We start from the raw sequence: 16,552 nt of genomic DNA, 5'->3' as shown, positions 1-16,552 counted from the left end.
TTTTTTTTTTTTTTTTGAGACTATTCCTCTTTGGGCCAGATAAAAGGAGGGCTAGCTGTTTGAGGCCTGGAGGAAGTAGGGGCCAGTCTGGGTCCGGGGCTGGGAGGGGCCCCAGGCAGTCCATGACGCGGCTCTTGCCCTCTCTTATGTCCTCGCAGGCGAGAGCTGCGCTGGGGATAAAAGCCCGCCTGGGCAGGCTTCATCCAAGCGCGCGCGCACGGCCTACACGAGCGCGCAGCTGGTGGAGCTGGAGAAGGAGTTCCACTTCAATCGCTACCTGTGCCGGCCTCGCCGGGTGGAGATGGCCAACCTGCTGAACCTCACAGAACGCCAGATCAAGATCTGGTTCCAGAATCGTCGCATGAAGTACAAGAAGGATCAGAAGGGCAAGGGAATGCTAACGTCATCTGGGGGCCAGTCCCCAAGTCGCAGTCCGGTGCCACCCGGCGCTGGCGGCTATCTGAACTCTATGCATTCGCTGGTCAACAGCGTCCCATATGAGCCCCAGTCGCCCCCGCCCTTCTCCAAGCCCCCCCAGGGCGCCTATGGGCTGCCCCCTGCCTCCTACCCCGCGCCCCTGCCCAGCTGCGCGCCACCGCCACCTCCACAGAAGCGCTACACAGCGACCGGGGCGGGCTCAGGAGGCACTCCTGACTATGATCCACACGCTCATGGCCTGCAGGGCAACGGTAGCTATGGGACCCCACACTTACAGGGAAGCCCCGTCTTCGTGGGGGGCAGCTATGTGGAGCCCATGAGCAACTCCGGGCCTGCCCTCTTTGGCCTAACTCACCTCCCCCACGCTGCTTCAGGCGCCATGGACTATGCGAGTGCTGGGCCGCTGGGCAGCGGCCACCACCATGGGCCTGGGCCTGGGGAGCCTCATCCCACCTATACGGACCTTACCGCCCACCATCCTTCTCAGGGAAGAATTCAGGAAGCGCCCAAGCTCACCCACCTGTGATGGTGGGCTCGGGGCTGTGCGCCAGGAGAGTCTCCCCCCATCCCACCATTCTTTGATTGCTTTTTTATTTTAACGTTCTTCCATTTTCTCTCTCTGCTGCCCCCCCACCTCCTTTCCCCGTTTTTTTCCTCCCCTTTTGGTAATGCGTTTTTATAGTTTATGTGACGTAGCAATCTTGGTTGCTGGAATGGCTGTCAGTATCAGTAGCGATATTTATCTCTTCCTGCCCCAAGCTCGGCCACTGGCCCTACACTCTTTACCTTCTCACTCTTTGATCAGAAACAGGGTATATGAACAAATTTTCTAGTCGAGTTTTCAATGTGAATTTGTTCGTACATTGTGGCTCCCGAGGGGAAGCGATTTTTTTTAATTTTTAGGTTTTTTTTAAATTGCACTTCTTGTAAAGAGCGAGAAAAAAAATCAAAGGCGCTTTGAAACAGGGGTTCCTTGTGCAAGGATGATTAAGTGTACGTCTTTCCGTGTGTGTATGCTGGTGAACAGTCAGATTTATTTATATTTTTTTTGCAAGCATTGAATAATCTAAGTTTTAAATATTATTTATCCCCATCCGTTTGTATTTATATTAAAGAAATTCTGTACCCTGATTGTTCAGAAGGGTTCTTGGGCCTTTTGTTCAATGGTGTGTTGGCGTACCTAGAAAATTTTTTATTTGAAAGGGAAATATAATTCCTTTATGAAACGGTAATGATGCAATAAAACCAGAGAGGATCCAGCTTTTGAAAACAGTGGTTTAGGTTTGTAACATCCGGCAAAAATGAAAAAAGTCTGTAAACGCGAAAAATACTAGATTTGTTTTGAGAGTTCTACATTCCTTGCTGCTCATATTCTGAGAAACAAAACAAAAAATAAAGTTTTTATTCTGAATAATATCCGTGTTTAGAAGGGGTTCTTTGGCCGGAAAGGAGGATCTGTGTGGAATTTAGGCACAGGAAAGCGGGCGAACAGGCCGTGCGCGCCAGCCCACCGGCTCCGGCGCTGGGGCCGGCAAGGCGGCAAGCCTGGAAGCTCCGCGAATTTTTGCGACCTCGGTTGGGACTCCTGGCGGCGACAGCTCTGGTAACGCCGTGCCGTGGGCCCGCTGGGCTGCCTGGTTCCCAGCTGCTACCAAGGCAGGCTGAGGGCGCAGGGGCTGCGGAGAGCTGTTGGCCGAAGAAACAAAGGCAGTCAAGCCCAAAGCACAGCGGGGAGCTCACAGGTGCTGGGCAGCCCCGCCGGGAAATAAGGCAGGCCTTTCTCCTCCTCCACGCTCTTCCTAGGGTCAAAGCGGGCCAGCCAACGCCTTAACCTGAAGAACAGCCAGTCGCACAGAGGATGCCAAGCACTTTCCGGTAACCATCGGACTTGTGGTCATGCTTTGCGGCCCTGTATCGCGCCAGGAGAAAAGAACGGCTTCTAAGATCCATCGCAGAGCGAAGCAGTTTGCAAAGGACTGAGGCTCACCCAGGTCTCCAGCAAAATGAAGGCTGTGAGCTCTTCCCTGTGCTGCCTGAATCCCAACATCAGCTTCCTCCTGAATTTAGTATTTGGCAGTCTCTGGATTTATTTCATCTCCTTCTTCCCTCCCAGCTTTCTTTTTATGGCCCCAGGGGGAGGGGGAGAGAGTAAGGAGATTGGTATCTTTCTAATAAAAACGCAATTTTATAAGTTCTTCTTTTATTTGATGTTACAGGAGCTAAATATTACATCTCCACCCCTGGATTCAAGATAGGGCTGTCTACTCACTGGCTGGTAGAGAGAGGCAAAGGCAAGGCATAGTAAAGGGAATTATTTTCATCTTACAAATTGAAGAATTGCTCAGAGAAGGAACAAAATTCCAAAAATGCAAACCTCAGATTTGCATCCTCATCATCATCTCCCTCGGAGTTGGAAGTGAGAAACTGCCTTCACAGGGGATCAGGAGCATCTGACGTGAGAAATAAACCCCATTCTCCCTGGATTGTATCTTGCAGAGACAGAAGTGAAAAATGTCGCCATTTTGTTTGCAATCCAAAATATCCATCATCATGGCCTCTGTCTCCCCCCTGAGAAGCTCCCTCAGATGATCCTTAGAAGCTGGCCCCCAAGCCGTATCTGGATACCTGCTGGGTTCCAATGAACAGCTTTTAGGGAACTTCTTCATGTTTTAAGAAAAAGGATGCAAAGCCAGGCATTGCAGAGAGCTGAATGTTTCTCTCACATCCAAAAGTGCTTTCCCCATATCTGTCCTGAGGTCCCTGATAATACATTTTTCTCTTTAAAGAGTTTAGGCTATGGAAGAAGTGAATTTGTTTCCCCCACCCCAACATCCCTGCTGAAATGTGGTGCACCTCAGAAATGCAGAGATTGAACAGCCAGTCTTTGTAAGGACTGAAGCTTCCGTATTTTGGTTGTTCATGCTGAGTAGACACAGAGGTCTTCTTTTAAGTGATCATTTTAGAGACATGTATAACATTACCTGGGAAAATGAGGGGATGGAGGAGGAGAGAGAGAAAGAGAGAGACAGAGAGAGAGAGATATTTCCACCCAAAGATGAAAATCTTTTCAGGAATACCACTATTTGAACCCATTTCTAAAATTTACTCTTTGGCTGAGGGAAGAATGATTTGGAGTTGGAGGCTTCCTCCTTCCCTCAGGGCAGAGATTTTTAAATGAGATTCTAATACGATTTCTCCTATCTTGCTAGTCAAGACATTCATTTTGGCTTTCAAAGAAAAAAATATCGATCATACCCCCAGCTTTCTAGATATTAAAAAGAAATCCTTATTAAAATATCTTCTGAGTTAAAGTGATAGATTTGGGGAAGATTTCAGTGTTGAGTGGTCAAAGAAAAGGGTTTTCTTCCAGATGGTATTTGAATTAAGGCGGCTGAAGCGGGCAGAAAGCTCTCACCCACGCAGCAGCTCCTGACAAAGCCTCAGAGATATGGGGGCAGCGCTGCTCACTGATCTCTGCAACTCCCCTCCCCTTCGTCCCTCCATATTTTCTGGTAGAAGCAATGCCCAAAGCCTCCATCCCAAAGTCCACACAGCACCTTTCCTAAAAGCAGCCCTATAACCCTTTCCATTGCCCAGAAAAAATTTTTTTAAGCCTAGTTTTTCTTGTTTACTTGCGTTTCCTGCTCTTCTCTTTCCTCAGCCACATTTGATCTTGGAAAGAGCTTCGAAGCTGAAATGTGTTCTTAAGGGCTAGAAGCTGTCAAGGCTTTTGGTGAGCAAGATTGATCGTGCCCAGACTTCCTTCAGAGCTTTGTTTGGAATAAAAGCAAGAAAACTGAAAAACCTCACATTTTCCAAAATAGCATCCCTATCTGTGAGGCAATGCTCTGGGCTAGTCAACGAAGTAGGCCACTTTATATCTAATTTCCAACCCAAACCCCCTTTGATGCCGGCCTTAGAGATGGAATCAGCCTTTCTTGTTTTCTACATAGATTTTTCTCCCCTGCCAACCTCTCTCTCCTTGACCATCAGAATGATTTATTTTCCTGCCACTGATGCCTGCCGGCCTGGGGGAGTCTGATCACTAGGTCCATTTCAAAGGAAGCAAAAGCGAATCACCATCCTCAGGGTTTGTGGGGGAAGTGAAAACGGTACCTTAGGATCTCTGTCTCTCAGCCTCCTCCCCTCTTTATGGCTTGGTGGATTGCTGAAAAGTTATTGCCTGGTACCTAAAGGTGTTATCTTTTGAACCCTCCAGCACCATCCAAGATGCTTTCAGTCTCAAGTCTCCGAATTGGAAAAAAGAGAGAATGAAGGAGAACAAGAACCTTTATAATTCCTCCTTGGGTCGCCACCTCTCCCCCGCAGAGCTATTTCCTGCGACAAAACCTGGGTGCAAACATCCCTGGCGCCCAAAAGCGAGAAGGTGTGAGAGGCAATTTGGGCTGCCAGGGAGCATTCGCTGTATCTGAACCAACCAGCCCCCATCTACGGCGACTAGGACAAGAGAAGGGTGGGAGAGAAAGAGAGAGGAGAGAGAGGAGAGAGAGAGAGAGAGAGAGAAAGAGAGAGAGAGAGAAAAGAGCATCTTCTTCCCTGCTGGTAACTTCCAACAGACTTCCTGGAACACCGAAATACTCACCGCACCCGAGCCCTACGGGTATGAAACCCAGAAAGCCAGGAGTCGCACGCGCCCTCTCTGGGCGGCGTTTCTTTGGCTGGCCGCCGCCCTGGCTACGGGGATTTGGACACATGGACCTGGGGTTGTTGTCTCTCTTGGCTCAGGCATCTATCTTTCTGGAGCCACTCCTGAGAAGTTGATGGCGCAGGAAGGTCAGGAAGCTTCGAGAGCCTCCTCCGGTTTTCCGCTTCCCGCTGGAGGCGGACGCAAAGCTGCCCGGGAATAGCCGGCTAACAATGGGCTGGGGGCTCAGACTTGGGCTGGACATTAGGAGGGGGGCGAGTAGCTGTGGGGAGAAGGAGAGGCGGACAGGACAGAGAGAGGGAGGGGGAAAGGGGAGAAGAGGAAAAAGAGGGAAAGGCAGAAAGGAAAACAGAGAGAGAGAGAGGGAGATGTCAGTTCTGAGATTCAGGAACTGGTTTTAGAAAAAAGTGGAGGAAAGGGAAAGAAAAGGGAAATCCCCCCAATCTTTCTTTTCTCTCTCTCTTTCTCTCTCCATCTCTCCTTCCTTTATTCTTTCTTCTCCCTCTCTCACCTCCTCTCTACTTCTGCTCCTTCCTCTTGCCTTAACAGAACTTATGTGGCTGGGATGTGGGGGCCCTCGGGTGTCAAAACTTTGAAGATTAATGGATTACTTTGTTAATGACTACAGGCGTCAGGCTGAGGTGCTTAAATGATTTGTGAGGTGCAAGGCGTCTTCCCGACAGTCCCAAACAATGCTTGGAGTGTGCGGGGGAGGCAGAGGGCAGCCACTGGCGGGACCAGCAGCAAGCTCACACTCACACACACTCACACACACTCTCAACACACCAGATCCTTGCTGATTAGGAGGTGGGCAGGCACCCTCGCCCCCACGCACTCTGGAGCATCCCTACCCACACCCACTATATGTATTTTTTGCCATAAAAAAGTGTAAATAAAGCCTCGCTGGCCCCCAATGAGGCGTTCCTTCCCGACTTTTTTGGATCAATCAAACAGACAGTGGCTTCTTTTGATTAAAGCCCAAATTGTCATTGGGCAGAAGCAATCATGTGACAGCCAATTCGGTCCAATTTCAACCTTGTCTCCATGAATTCAATAGTTTAATAGTAGCGCGGTCCCCATACGGCTGTAATCAGTGAATTAGAAAAAAAACACCCCAGCAGCGATCTTCTATGATAGATTTTTTTTTTCCTCCGCGCTTGCCTTTTTCCTGGGCCTTGCCCCCCCAAAGCCCCTCCAAAAGAGGGAACTTTTTCTCCGAGGGGGCTCCAAGGAGAAGGCCATGAATTACGAATTTGAGCGAGAGATTGGTTTTATCAATAGCCAGCCGTCGCTCGCTGAGTGCCTGACATCTTTTCCCCCTGTCGCTGATACATTTCAAAGTTCATCAATCAAGACCTCGACGCTTTCACACTCGACACTGATTCCTCCTCCTTTTGAGCAGACCATTCCCAGCCTGAACCCGGGCAGTCACCCTCGCCACGGCGCTGGCGGCCGCCCCAAGCCGAGCCCCGCGGGCAGCCGCGGCAGCCCGTTGCCCGCCGGCGCCCTGCAGCCGCCCGAGTACCCCTGGATGAAGGAGAAGAAGGCGGCCAAGAAAACCGCGCTGCCCCCGGCTGCAGCCGCCGCCACCACCGGCCCTGCTTGCCTCAGCCACAAAGGTCAGTTCAAAGACTTGGCCCCAGGTCCCCAGGATCCTGTTCCCTCTCTGGGCTGCCCCGGGAGCGGTTGTGGGGGGAGGGGAACGTGCGTTGGGAGAGAAGGGGGAGAGGAAGAGAGGCTCGGTTGCCTTTTCCCTGCCCCTGTGGGCTCAGGAGTGGGTTTGATGGAGAGGGAAGGGGATTCTGTCCTCCACCATGAGGTATATATTTTTTAAGAAGGGGGGAACTTTCCTTAACTTGTGTAATGTGGGATGATTTATTTGAGTTGGAACTGACCTCCTCTTGTCTAGTTGTCCTAGAGTTTGGCTTTTTGACAGTAATGAAGAGTGATAGATCGCTCTTGCTCAGCTAAGCAGCTGATGCATTAATTATAAATTGTGTTGTGACTAATATAAAGTTTGCTCCCGGATGAAGAGGTTTGGGGGGAGCTTCAGGCATGAATTTGATAGAGGTGGAGGAGATGGGGTCTCCCAAGGCTGGGGGCTCCCAGGAAAGGCAGCACAATAGCCCTTCTGCATCCAGGGGCGGCCATTTTGTTGCAGTTGATCTTTTCTGCTATATTTATTCTCCAGTGGAATAACCTCGCTCGGACCCCACCACCTCCAACTGTGCTTGTGTCTCTTGTTGGTTTCCCTTTCCGCAGAATCCCTGGAAATCGCCGATGGCAGCGGCGGGGGATCGCGGCGCCTGAGAACTGCTTACACCAACACGCAGCTTTTAGAGCTGGAAAAAGAATTTCATTTCAACAAGTACCTTTGCAGACCCCGAAGGGTGGAGATTGCAGCGCTTCTGGATTTGACTGAGAGACAAGTGAAAGTGTGGTTTCAGAACCGGAGGATGAAACACAAGAGGCAGACTCAGTGCAAGGAAAACCAAAACAGCGAAGGGAAATTTAAAAGCCTTGAGGACTCCGAGAAAGTAGAGGAGGACGAGGAAGAGAAGTCGCTCTTTGAGCAAGCCCTTAGCGTCTCCGGGGCCCTTCTGGAGAGGGAAGGTTACACTTTTCAACAAAATGCCCTCTCTCAACAGCAGGCTCCCAATGGACACAATGGCGACTCCCAAAGTTTCCCAGTTTCTCCTTTAACCAGCAATGAGAAAAATCTGAAACATTTTCAGCACCAGTCACCCACTGTTCCTAACTGCTTGTCAACAATGGGCCAGAACTGTGGAGCTGGCCTAAACAATGACAGTCCCGAGGCCCTTGAGGTCCCCTCTTTGCAGGACTTTAACGTTTTCTCCACAGATTCCTGCCTGCAGCTTTCAGATGCAGTCTCGCCCAGTTTGCCAGGTTCCCTCGACAGTCCTGTAGATATTTCAGCTGACAGCTTTGACTTTTTTACAGATACACTCACCACAATTGACTTGCAGCATCTGAATTACTAAAAACATTAAAGCAAAACAACAGCATCACAATACAAAAACCCCTTGACTAGGTGGTTTTGCCTTCTTTTATTCCAAGAGTTAATTTTTATTTTATTTTCTTCTTAACCTACCCTCTCCCTCCTTAAAACGTTGAGGATTTCTGTTTAGTGATTTCCCTGACCTAGTTTCAGAGCCATCTCTTATGGATTATTTGGGAGTTTTAGTTGTTTTAAACTTAATCCAAGAACCCTCTATGTGTTTCCTGGAGCAATACATAAGGCCTGCAAGAAAGTGATCATATAATTGTATCTTCACTTTCTTTTTATTTTTGTATTACACTAGGATGCATTGTCATGCCTATTTTTGGTAGAATAAATTCTCCTTTGCTATAAGTAGCTTTCTTATTTTTCTCCCCCCTTTCTCAAGGCTCATAACAGTTTCTTTTACTTCTTTTAGTCTAACTTGGTAAATAAAATTCTGGTCACAATTTATCTTCTTTTTCAATTTTAGTATATTTATTAAGGCGGCATGTTCAAAGTCCCCAAAAGCAAGCAGAAAAGGCAAGCCAGAAAATGGCTAGGGCTTCTGACAAGTGTTTTGTTTTGTTTTTATTTTGAAATGAATGAATTTGGTTTTCAGTGTACAGGATCAAGCCATAGATTAAAATTGGTAATAGAAACAAGATTGGGCAGCCTAAGATTTGAGCCAGGCCCAACCTCCTCTTGAAAATAAAGAAATAAAAGTGCCTACAGAAACCCTCAACTCCAGGAATGACTAACATAGGGTTTCTTTAACAAGCTACCAGTGTCCAGGTCAATAACTAAGTTATCAACAAGTCATTTATTTATACACTTTTATACATGTTTGTTTCAAACATCTACATTTCAACCCCCTTCCCCATAAATCCCTGCACATTCTCAGTGGTTGATTAATCTCTCAGCTGTTGATAGGTTCAGGCAAAACAGACCTAAAAGACAGAGAAAAACAAAAACAAAACAAAGCAATGGTTACTAACTGGAAATTGCACTTCAGAATAGGTTGTTTCCAACCCTTTGGTTCACTTATTGTAGGATTCTTTTTTTTTTTTCAGGGTCAGAAAAATCAATATTTCATTCTTAAATCTGTTTACATTGCTAATAATGGATCATTAAAGCTTTGTCAGGTTAGCAAGTAAAGATTTTCAATGGAGTATTTCTGCACCCTAGGTTATAAATTCACACAGTTTCTATAGAGAGAAAAAGCACTTTAAATGAAATATCAATAAAATGTGGTCTAGGGTGTGCTACTGGGTTGTTCTGTTCCCACCCCCGTTTTCCTATGTCTCCCCATACTTATTTTTCCCTTTCTGACCTCTGTTCTGATCGCTACTTACCGTGAGAAAACGAAGCATATATAAGCAACATGTGTGTGGGGCGGGTTGATTAAGAAGCCAGCTTTTAACAGCAAAGCCTTGGAAGTTACAAAAACATCGCTGATCTTGGTTTGCTCCCTATCTTCCCTCACGCCTTCCTTAATCAGCTAAATCTCAGCAGCAGCTGAGGGGTGTGGAGACTGCGGTCGGTTTCCGGCCACAGGCTCAGCGCCGAGCAGGGCGTCCAGGCCCGGGGCAGGGCTGCGCCGCTCCTGGATGCGATTCGTCCTACGCTCATAAATCAAACGCTTTCTATGAATGAGAATGTCATCAAAGAGATCAATTGCAGGAACACATGCACAAATAAAAATCCTCTTACGTATTTGCTGGGGATCCCCGTCCGAAAGCATTAAGTTAGAAGGCGTTTAGTCATAATTCATTTTTATTGCTCTTTTAAAACAACAGCTTAGCTGAGCTGCGGATGCCATGAACAGCTCCGGGCCTTGGTGGCGTTTTGTCTCCTCCTCGTTCCTTTTCTAATAGAAGAGCCCTGAAAGAGATGCTTTGAGCCAAGCTAGGGCTTGCAGATGAGCATTTTAATTGAGACCAAGCTGAGCAAGCTCTCCTTTCCGTCACTCTCGGCCAGGGTGTTTGAGAGACTAGCTGGAGTCCTGGGGTGCCGGCCTACTAAAGCAGGGAACCAAGGGTCTCCTACCCGGCGGAGTGGACCCCAGCATTTCTTGGGGGTGGGGAACGTGGGAGAAGGAACCAAGCTATGGAAGCCTACCGGCTGGAGGCCAGCGGAGACTGCCTTTGTGAGCAGCTCCCGGAGAGCGGCGCTCTGGGCGGTCAGCAGAGGTGGAGCCGGCTCGGCAGTGAGCGCCGGGCCTGTGGGAGCCGAGAGCAGGCGCAGAAGCGGGACAGTCGCTGGCATGTGTGTCTGTGGGCCTAGGTGTGATTGTACGCTTATGATTCCAAGAAAAATACCCCACCCAGGCTTCCCTCCTCCCCCCAAAGAAGCCGGAAGAGAGGTGGAGGGAGAGAAGTGCGGAGGCGGCGAACTAGCAGTGGAGAAAGAGCAGCTTTGTGGCGGGAGCCCTGCAGCCTAGGGGTCCTGAAAATTCCGGCCCAGGAGGCTAATAGAGGTATAGGAATGAGGCAAGGGGCGGGAAGGAGAATGTACCAACTGGCTTTGGCCTGGAGAGGATCGTCCTCACTGCCAGCCCCATCTTCCTCATGTCTCCCCCTCTCCCCCATAAGAGCTCCTCTCTCCCTTTCGCTGGAGGCTTGGCGCTTGCAAGCAAGGAAACCCCCTCCAGGAGGGCTGCCTTGCTTTTACCCTTCTCCAGGATGAGGATTCCCTGGAGCTGAATTTGGGGAAGAAGGGGACCTTTCCTCCCCCAGCTCCCTCTTAATCAGCTTAGGGATGGGTCAAAGGTCACAGAGAAATACCATTTCAAAAGGAGAAAATGTTTCATTGCTACCTAGAGAATCTAGAGTCAAGGTCTGCACAGGTTTTCCCTCTTCAGGGGACAGTTTTGAGGGAAGTTCTATACGTAGCGAACAGAACAGACACCTGCATGGGTGACACATTTGAAATGTGCTTGCCTACAGCAAAACTTCCTTTTTCTAACAGGGGAGGGAAAGCTGGAGGGGAGTGGGAACCTTAAACCCATATATAATAGTCGCTATAAATTTCATCTGTGTGAGCTCAGTGTTGTACACATGGTTGGATTAAAATTTACACAGCATTGGCTGCAAGGTTTCTTGAATGATCTCTGGATTTCTCCTACCCAGGATTGCATCCATTCTTGCTCTCTGGCCTTTTCCCTCTACAAGCCCAGGATTGACGCAAAACCTAATAGTAAACAGCAATTAATGACCCCTTCAGCATCAAGTAGAAAGAGGGTGATGGAGAACAGGACCCCTGGCCTGGGATGACGCTCAGATTTGCACGAATCCCTCTGGGGACGATCAGATTTGCACGAATCCCTCTGGGGACGTAAAGGTTCACACAAGCAACTATAAAGCCAGTTGGCAAGGGGAGGAGGTGTCGTTGGGGAAGAGGAAAGTGTCCACCATTAGCCATCTGTCCACCCCCTTCCCCTTCCAGTCCCCATCCCCCACTCCAAACATGCAATAGAATTGGGAGTGGTGATACGAGGAGACTGTCCCATTCCTAATATCTCCCTCCAGTAGAAGAGAAACATGGAGGGAAGAATTTAGCATACTTAGTTAGAGCTGTGGTCCGGCCCTTTCAGGCCGCGCGGGAGCACTCAGGCTCCTGGGTCTTGCAGAGCTAGCAGATGGCCTGCAGCTCGCGGCTGGGCCCCTACGCTAGCCGCGTCATCTCTCTCCCCCGCCTCCTACCCCTCAAAATCCAGTCGCTGAGTTGCTCCAGATCCCTGAGGGCTCCCGGGTCAAAGCTGAGTGGGGAGGAGAAAGGGGCGGAGAGCTAGGAGAGAGGGAGGGCGGAGAGATGCTCCACCATCCATGGCCTTTTCCGGCTAGCTAGGCTTCTGGGCCTTTCCGCCCCCAGGGGTAAAATTACAGAAGCTCTTCTCCGCCAGGCTAATAGCCAGCAGGGGTTGTGGAGAGAAGGTTTTGGAGATTCTCCATGGAGGAAGGAAGTTTCTTTTCTGACCCTCTTCTCTTCCACGCCCACCTCGGTTCCTCCCAGCCAGCCGTTTGCGCACTTCCCTCTCCATGCCGAGCGTGGAGAGCTGGTGGCCCAGCTTCGCCCTCCTTGGTCCTTGGAGCTCCTCAGAGCCACACGGCCTACCAACAGGGCCTCAGAGTAGTAGAAACGCCCTAGGAACGTAGGCACAGTATCGGACAGATTCCCACCCTTCTTGCTCGGCTCGCTCCAGCCTCGGCCAGTGGCCTTGTCGCCAACCAGCCTCTGACCCACTGATTCCCGCCCCGAGAAAGCCCGGAGCCCTCTTCCCTTCTCACCTCTTTCCAGTTCGTCTTTCTGTGCATGGCGGGGAGAGGGTCAGGGGCGGGGGATGCCTCTCAGCCTCCACCTCCCGGAGGGGGGAGAGCGGCGTCGGGCGCGCGCAGAAGACAGCTTCTGCTCTTCTCCGCCCTAGCACTCGGAATCGGCTGTTGCCGCCGCAGCAGCTGCTGCGGTGGCCGCAGCTGCCTGGGGGGGCGACTGCGCGTCACCTAGATGGAGGAGCGCCGGGGATTTAAATGCCACAGAAACGGTGATCCATCACCCCCGAAGCCCGCAAACTTTCGCAGGAGGCTCAGCCATTGGCTGACAAAGTCACGTGCCCCTCCCCTAGCTCCCTCCGCCCTCCCGCCCCCCCCTTGCGCACTGTACATTCATATCATTTTTCTTCTCCGGCCCCATGGAGGAAGTGAGAAAGTTGGCACGATCACCCAGGGCTTCGCAGGATCGGGTCAGTCAGTGACAGATGGACAATGCAAGAATGAGCTCCTTCCTGGAATACCCCATTCTCAGCAGTGGCGACTCCGGGACCTGCTCAGCGCGAGCCTACTCATCCGACCATGGGATTACAACTTTCCAGTCGTGCGCGGTCAGTGCCAACAGCTGCGGCGGCGACGACCGCTTCCTAGTGGGCAGGGGGATGCAGATCAACTCGCCCCACCACCACCACACTCACCATACCCAGCCGGCCACATACCAGACTTCCGGGAACCTGGGGGTGTCCTACTCCCACTCGAGTTGTGGTCCAACCTACGGCGCGCAGAACTTCGGTGCGCCTTATAGCCCCTATGCGCTAAATCAGGAAACAGACGTAAGTGGTGGGTACCCCCCATGTGCTCCCGCCGTTTACACTGGAAATCTCTCATCTCCCATGGTCCAGCATCACCACCACCACCACCACCACCAGGGTTATGCTGGGGGCGCGGTGGGCTCGCCCCAGTACATTCACCACTCATATGGACAAGAGCATCAGAGCCTGGCCCTGGCCACGTATAGTAACTCCTTGTCCCCTCTCCACGCCAGCCACCAAGAAGCCTGTCGCTCCCCTGTGTCTGAGACGTCTTCTCCAGCGCAGACCTTTGACTGGATGAAAGTCAAGAGAAACCCTCCCAAAACAGGTCAGTCCTGCCAGCAGGCGGATGGATGCTCCGTGATGAATCTGGAAGGAGCTAGTATGGGTAGCTTTTAAGTAAAATTAGTAATTTTTCTAAAGCGGTTCTTGCATCTGACTAGCGTTGTAGGGAGTGGGGAGAGTGCCCAGGTACGTTGGGGCAAAGCATCCTAAGGGACTGGTTTGTTTTCAAAAGATTTTAGATGTTCAGGAAGTCGGAAGTGTGTGTGGTGGTGGTAGTTCTGTTGTGTTAATATCTTCAGGCTCCATTAATCACTGGTCTAGCCACGCTAATGGTTGACTTTAGGTTAACACTTTACACTTCATCACTCACCCTTCCCATCCCGTTTTGCGTAGAGATTGTCTTGATCTCCCCTTTACCTGAATGTTGCTCTGAAGTGTATAGGGGATCTCCTATCTATTTAAATTTTTACCATTTCATTGTTTACCTTTTCAAGCGTGGAAGGGATCTTACATAGATTATAAAATATTTCCGTTTGCATCGTTTCTTACCCTGCTCTAGGGAAAGTTGGAGAGTATGGCTACGTGGGTCAACCCAACGCGGTGCGCACCAACTTCACTACCAAGCAGCTCACCGAGCTGGAGAAGGAGTTCCACTTTAACAAGTACCTGACCCGCGCTCGCAGGGTGGAGATCGCGGCATCCCTGCAGCTCAACGAGACCCAGGTGAAGATCTGGTTCCAGAACCGCCGAATGAAGCAGAAGAAACGCGAGAAGGAGGGGCTCTTGCCCATCTCCCCGGCCACCCCTCCGGGAAGCGAAGAGAAGGCTGAGGAATCCTCAGAGAAGTCCGGCTCATCACCCTGCGTTCCCTCCCCGGGGTCTTCTACCTCAGACACTCTGACTACCTCCCACTGAGGCACCCAGCCCCTTGGGCTGGGAGCTTCTTACCCAAAGCACATTTTTAGCTTATCTTTCCTTCCATTTACAGTCTTCTTCTTCCTTCCTGATCCTATCTGTGGAGCTCCTGGTCAGGATAATGTGTTTCTAGAGAATTCTGACCAGAGACTTGTTGACGGTTTAGTCACTTAATCCGGATTGGGTGCCAGCATCAATTTTCTGGTGGGCCTTAACAGCCCTCCCACTCTTAGGACATTTTCACAGAACCTACTGTTCCCTTCAGATGCCCTTTGGAAAATAGTTCCCTTTGCCAGCAGAAACATGCCAGGGGGAAGCTTCTCATTTTTAATCTAACTGTATATTTACAGTTCACCCCTACCTTGCCCTTAAAAGTAGAATGTAGAGAAAGGAGAAAGTCCTGGAGCTCATGAAGAAGAGATGCACTATGTGTTTACACACTTAATTCATCCCTTAATTTAATTCAATTTCATGTGTGTGAGTTTGCTGGTTGTAAATACTTTGTCATGAGAGATTTATCTTTATACAGATTTTCTAGAAATGTTTAGGTAAGTGAAACAGGGTTGGCAAACTCTCAAAACTGGAACAATTTTATACATGATTATAGGTGAAAGAATAAATTCCCTCACTTAAACCCATCAGATGCCTCAGAGGGTAGCTTCAGTTTGTTCTTTGAGTTAGTTACGACGGCCTGCAGAGCACAAGGTTCAGAAACCTGGTTTCCTGTGCTAAGTCTCCCCCCCCTTCCTACCTTTTTCTTCTGGGGACATCTTCCACTCACAATTTGTTTTGGGTTATTCTAAACGTAGTAGAGGTATTATTTAAACCAACAGTTATCTTAGCTGGTTATGATGTATTTTCAAAGCTCAATTGTTAATGTGATGGATGGCACAATGAATGTATATTTTGTGTGATTCGTGAATAGTCTTTTGCATGTCGCACAATGTTTTGATGTCACTGAAGTACTACACTGAGTTCTATCAGTTATCCTTTGTGAGCCTATGACACTCCCCATTCCTGTACAATCATGAACAGCTCTGAGATCTTGGAGTAATGTGATCCAGAGCAGAGTTTACGGGTCCTTGGATGTCTGTAATAAATATATTCAAGTTTCAAGTATGCTTAAACATCTAAGCATTTGGCTGGTCTATAATTTGTTGACTTCTATACAGCTGGCTCTTTTTATGTGGGGAAAAGGAGAAGGGCAGTATGTATTTTCAAAGAGGTGGAGCTTTCCTTGAATAAAAGTGAATGCTTTCCATTAGCATGTAGCTGAAGTTGCCCCCATGAGTGTCATCTTACCTAACTAATGCCTATTTAATAGGTTGATTCTCTTTAAAATAACAACAGCTCCTCTATTATAATCAAAGCTCATAATAGAAAAAAAAAGACTGGTGAAAAAATTTGTGAAGCAGATCTATTTTTGAAACAAACATGGATACTTCCTGGGTCAAGTGCTAACCTTTTCACCTTCAACCAAATGCTGACACATATATAAACAACCCCCTTCAAAAGCCAAAACTGTCTTTAGTCTTTCCTCACATCAGTGAACCAAGAGCTAAGAGATTCACATTTAATTACCTCCAGTATAAAGCTGTTGTGAGCTCTTCCTTCTTTTGGATTGTCTGGCAGTGTTTCAATACAGTCCACCTTTGAATGAGGTCTGTTTTCAGTAAACCTTTTCATCCCTCCCCTATTCTTCCTAACAACATCTATCCCCTTTCTACCACTCCTCACCTCCTCATCTCCATCACTGGGCTGTACATCTCACTCCCCTCAGACTTAGCTTTGATTTCCTAATCAGGGCCGAAATGAGGCCACAGTTCTAATTCCATGCCACACAACCCAGAAAAAAAGTTCTTTTTTCTGCACTCAACAGGTTTTTCCAGGTGAACTTATGAATGCTTTCCTAAAGTCTTTCAATATCCAATTTGTTTCTGACCAAGGCCTATGTCTGCTCTTAACCAAAGGAAAACCAGCAAGTGATAGAGTACCAAGTGGCTCTCCTTCCAGACCTCTTTACCACACTTTTCCTTTACTTTCACACACTTTCAGAGGATTTTATTTAGTCCCAAAAGTAGAGCAGAAAATCTACAGCATCACAAACAAATACAGACATAAAACTTCCTTTCTCCCCAAAGAGTATTTTATAAAGGGTGGGCTGGGGGAG

The 16,552-nt window shown here is 49.0% G+C and overlaps 3 protein-coding genes and 1 long non-coding RNA gene across 6 annotated transcripts in view; 3 read left to right on the top strand and 1 right to left on the bottom strand.

The window, feature by feature from the left end:
- The window catches only part of HOXA3 (homeobox A3), a 20,483-nt gene extending 17,847 nt beyond the window's left edge, over positions 1–2,636 (top strand). Inside the window, exon 4 of one of the 2 annotated variants that reach the window (XM_003788522.1) lies at positions 159–2,636. In XM_003788522.1, coding sequence (XP_003788570.1) covers positions 159–964 — 806 coding nt within the window. In that variant the 3' untranslated portion in view covers positions 965–2,636. The remainder of the gene's footprint in view (positions 1–158) is intronic. The other variant, XM_003788523.2, reaches the window with a different exon arrangement.
- Positions 2,637–6,037: 3,401 nt separating this feature from the next.
- Positions 6,038–8,480, top strand: HOXA2 (homeobox A2). The gene is made up of 2 exons (XM_003788521.2): positions 6,038–6,723; positions 7,367–8,480. The coding sequence occupies exons 1-2, from the start codon at positions 6,345–6,347 to the stop codon at positions 8,104–8,106; spliced, it is 1,119 nt and encodes a 372-aa protein (XP_003788569.1). The 5' UTR covers positions 6,038–6,344; the 3' UTR covers positions 8,107–8,480.
- A 376-nt stretch (positions 8,481–8,856) lies between these two features.
- Positions 8,857–10,754, bottom strand: LOC100946394. Its single transcript, XR_153454.3, has 2 exons — positions 9,458–10,754; positions 8,857–9,052 (listed from the first exon to the last, which is right to left on the bottom strand). It is a non-coding gene; the product is annotated as an uncharacterized LOC100946394 (long non-coding RNA).
- A 2,014-nt stretch (positions 10,755–12,768) lies between these two features.
- On the top strand, positions 12,769–15,487 carry HOXA1 (homeobox A1). 2 transcript variants are annotated; one of them, XR_002773095.1, is made up of 3 exons: positions 12,775–13,203; positions 13,416–13,510; positions 14,027–14,395. XR_002773095.1 is itself a non-coding variant. In XM_003788520.2 (2 exons), the coding sequence occupies exons 1-2, from the start codon at positions 12,859–12,861 to the stop codon at positions 14,380–14,382; spliced, it is 1,008 nt and encodes a 335-aa protein (XP_003788568.1). In that variant the 5' UTR covers positions 12,769–12,858; the 3' UTR covers positions 14,383–15,487. The 2 variants fall into 2 exon arrangements, 1 of the variants encoding a protein (XP_003788568.1); XM_003788520.2 differs by having other exon boundaries at positions 12,769–13,510; positions 14,027–15,487.
- Positions 15,488–16,552: the final 1,065 nt, after the last annotated feature.

This window comes from Otolemur garnettii, unplaced genomic scaffold (genome assembly GCF_000181295.1).
Source record: "Otolemur garnettii isolate 467f Iridium unplaced genomic scaffold, OtoGar3 scaffold00028, whole genome shotgun sequence".
Taxonomy (NCBI): domain Eukaryota; kingdom Metazoa; phylum Chordata; class Mammalia; order Primates; family Galagidae; genus Otolemur; species Otolemur garnettii.
The sequence above is the reverse complement of the archived record's forward strand: the minus strand, read 5'-3'. Positions and strand labels throughout refer to the sequence as shown.

Excerpts from the sequence above, each read along its gene's own strand:
- HOXA1 (XM_003788520.2), top strand. The coding sequence starts at position 12,859 with ATGGACAATGCAAGAATGAGCTCCTTCCTGGAATACCCCATTCTCAGC. Across the intron at positions 13,511-14,026 it reads GAGAAACCCTCCCAAAACAG|GGAAAGTTGGAGAGTATGGC; the intron begins GTCAGTCCTGCC and ends ACCCTGCTCTAG.
- HOXA2 (XM_003788521.2), top strand. The coding sequence starts at position 6,345 with ATGAATTACGAATTTGAGCGAGAGATTGGTTTTATCAATAGCCAGCCG. Across the intron at positions 6,724-7,366 it reads TGCTTGCCTCAGCCACAAAG|AATCCCTGGAAATCGCCGAT; the intron begins GTCAGTTCAAAG and ends CCCTTTCCGCAG.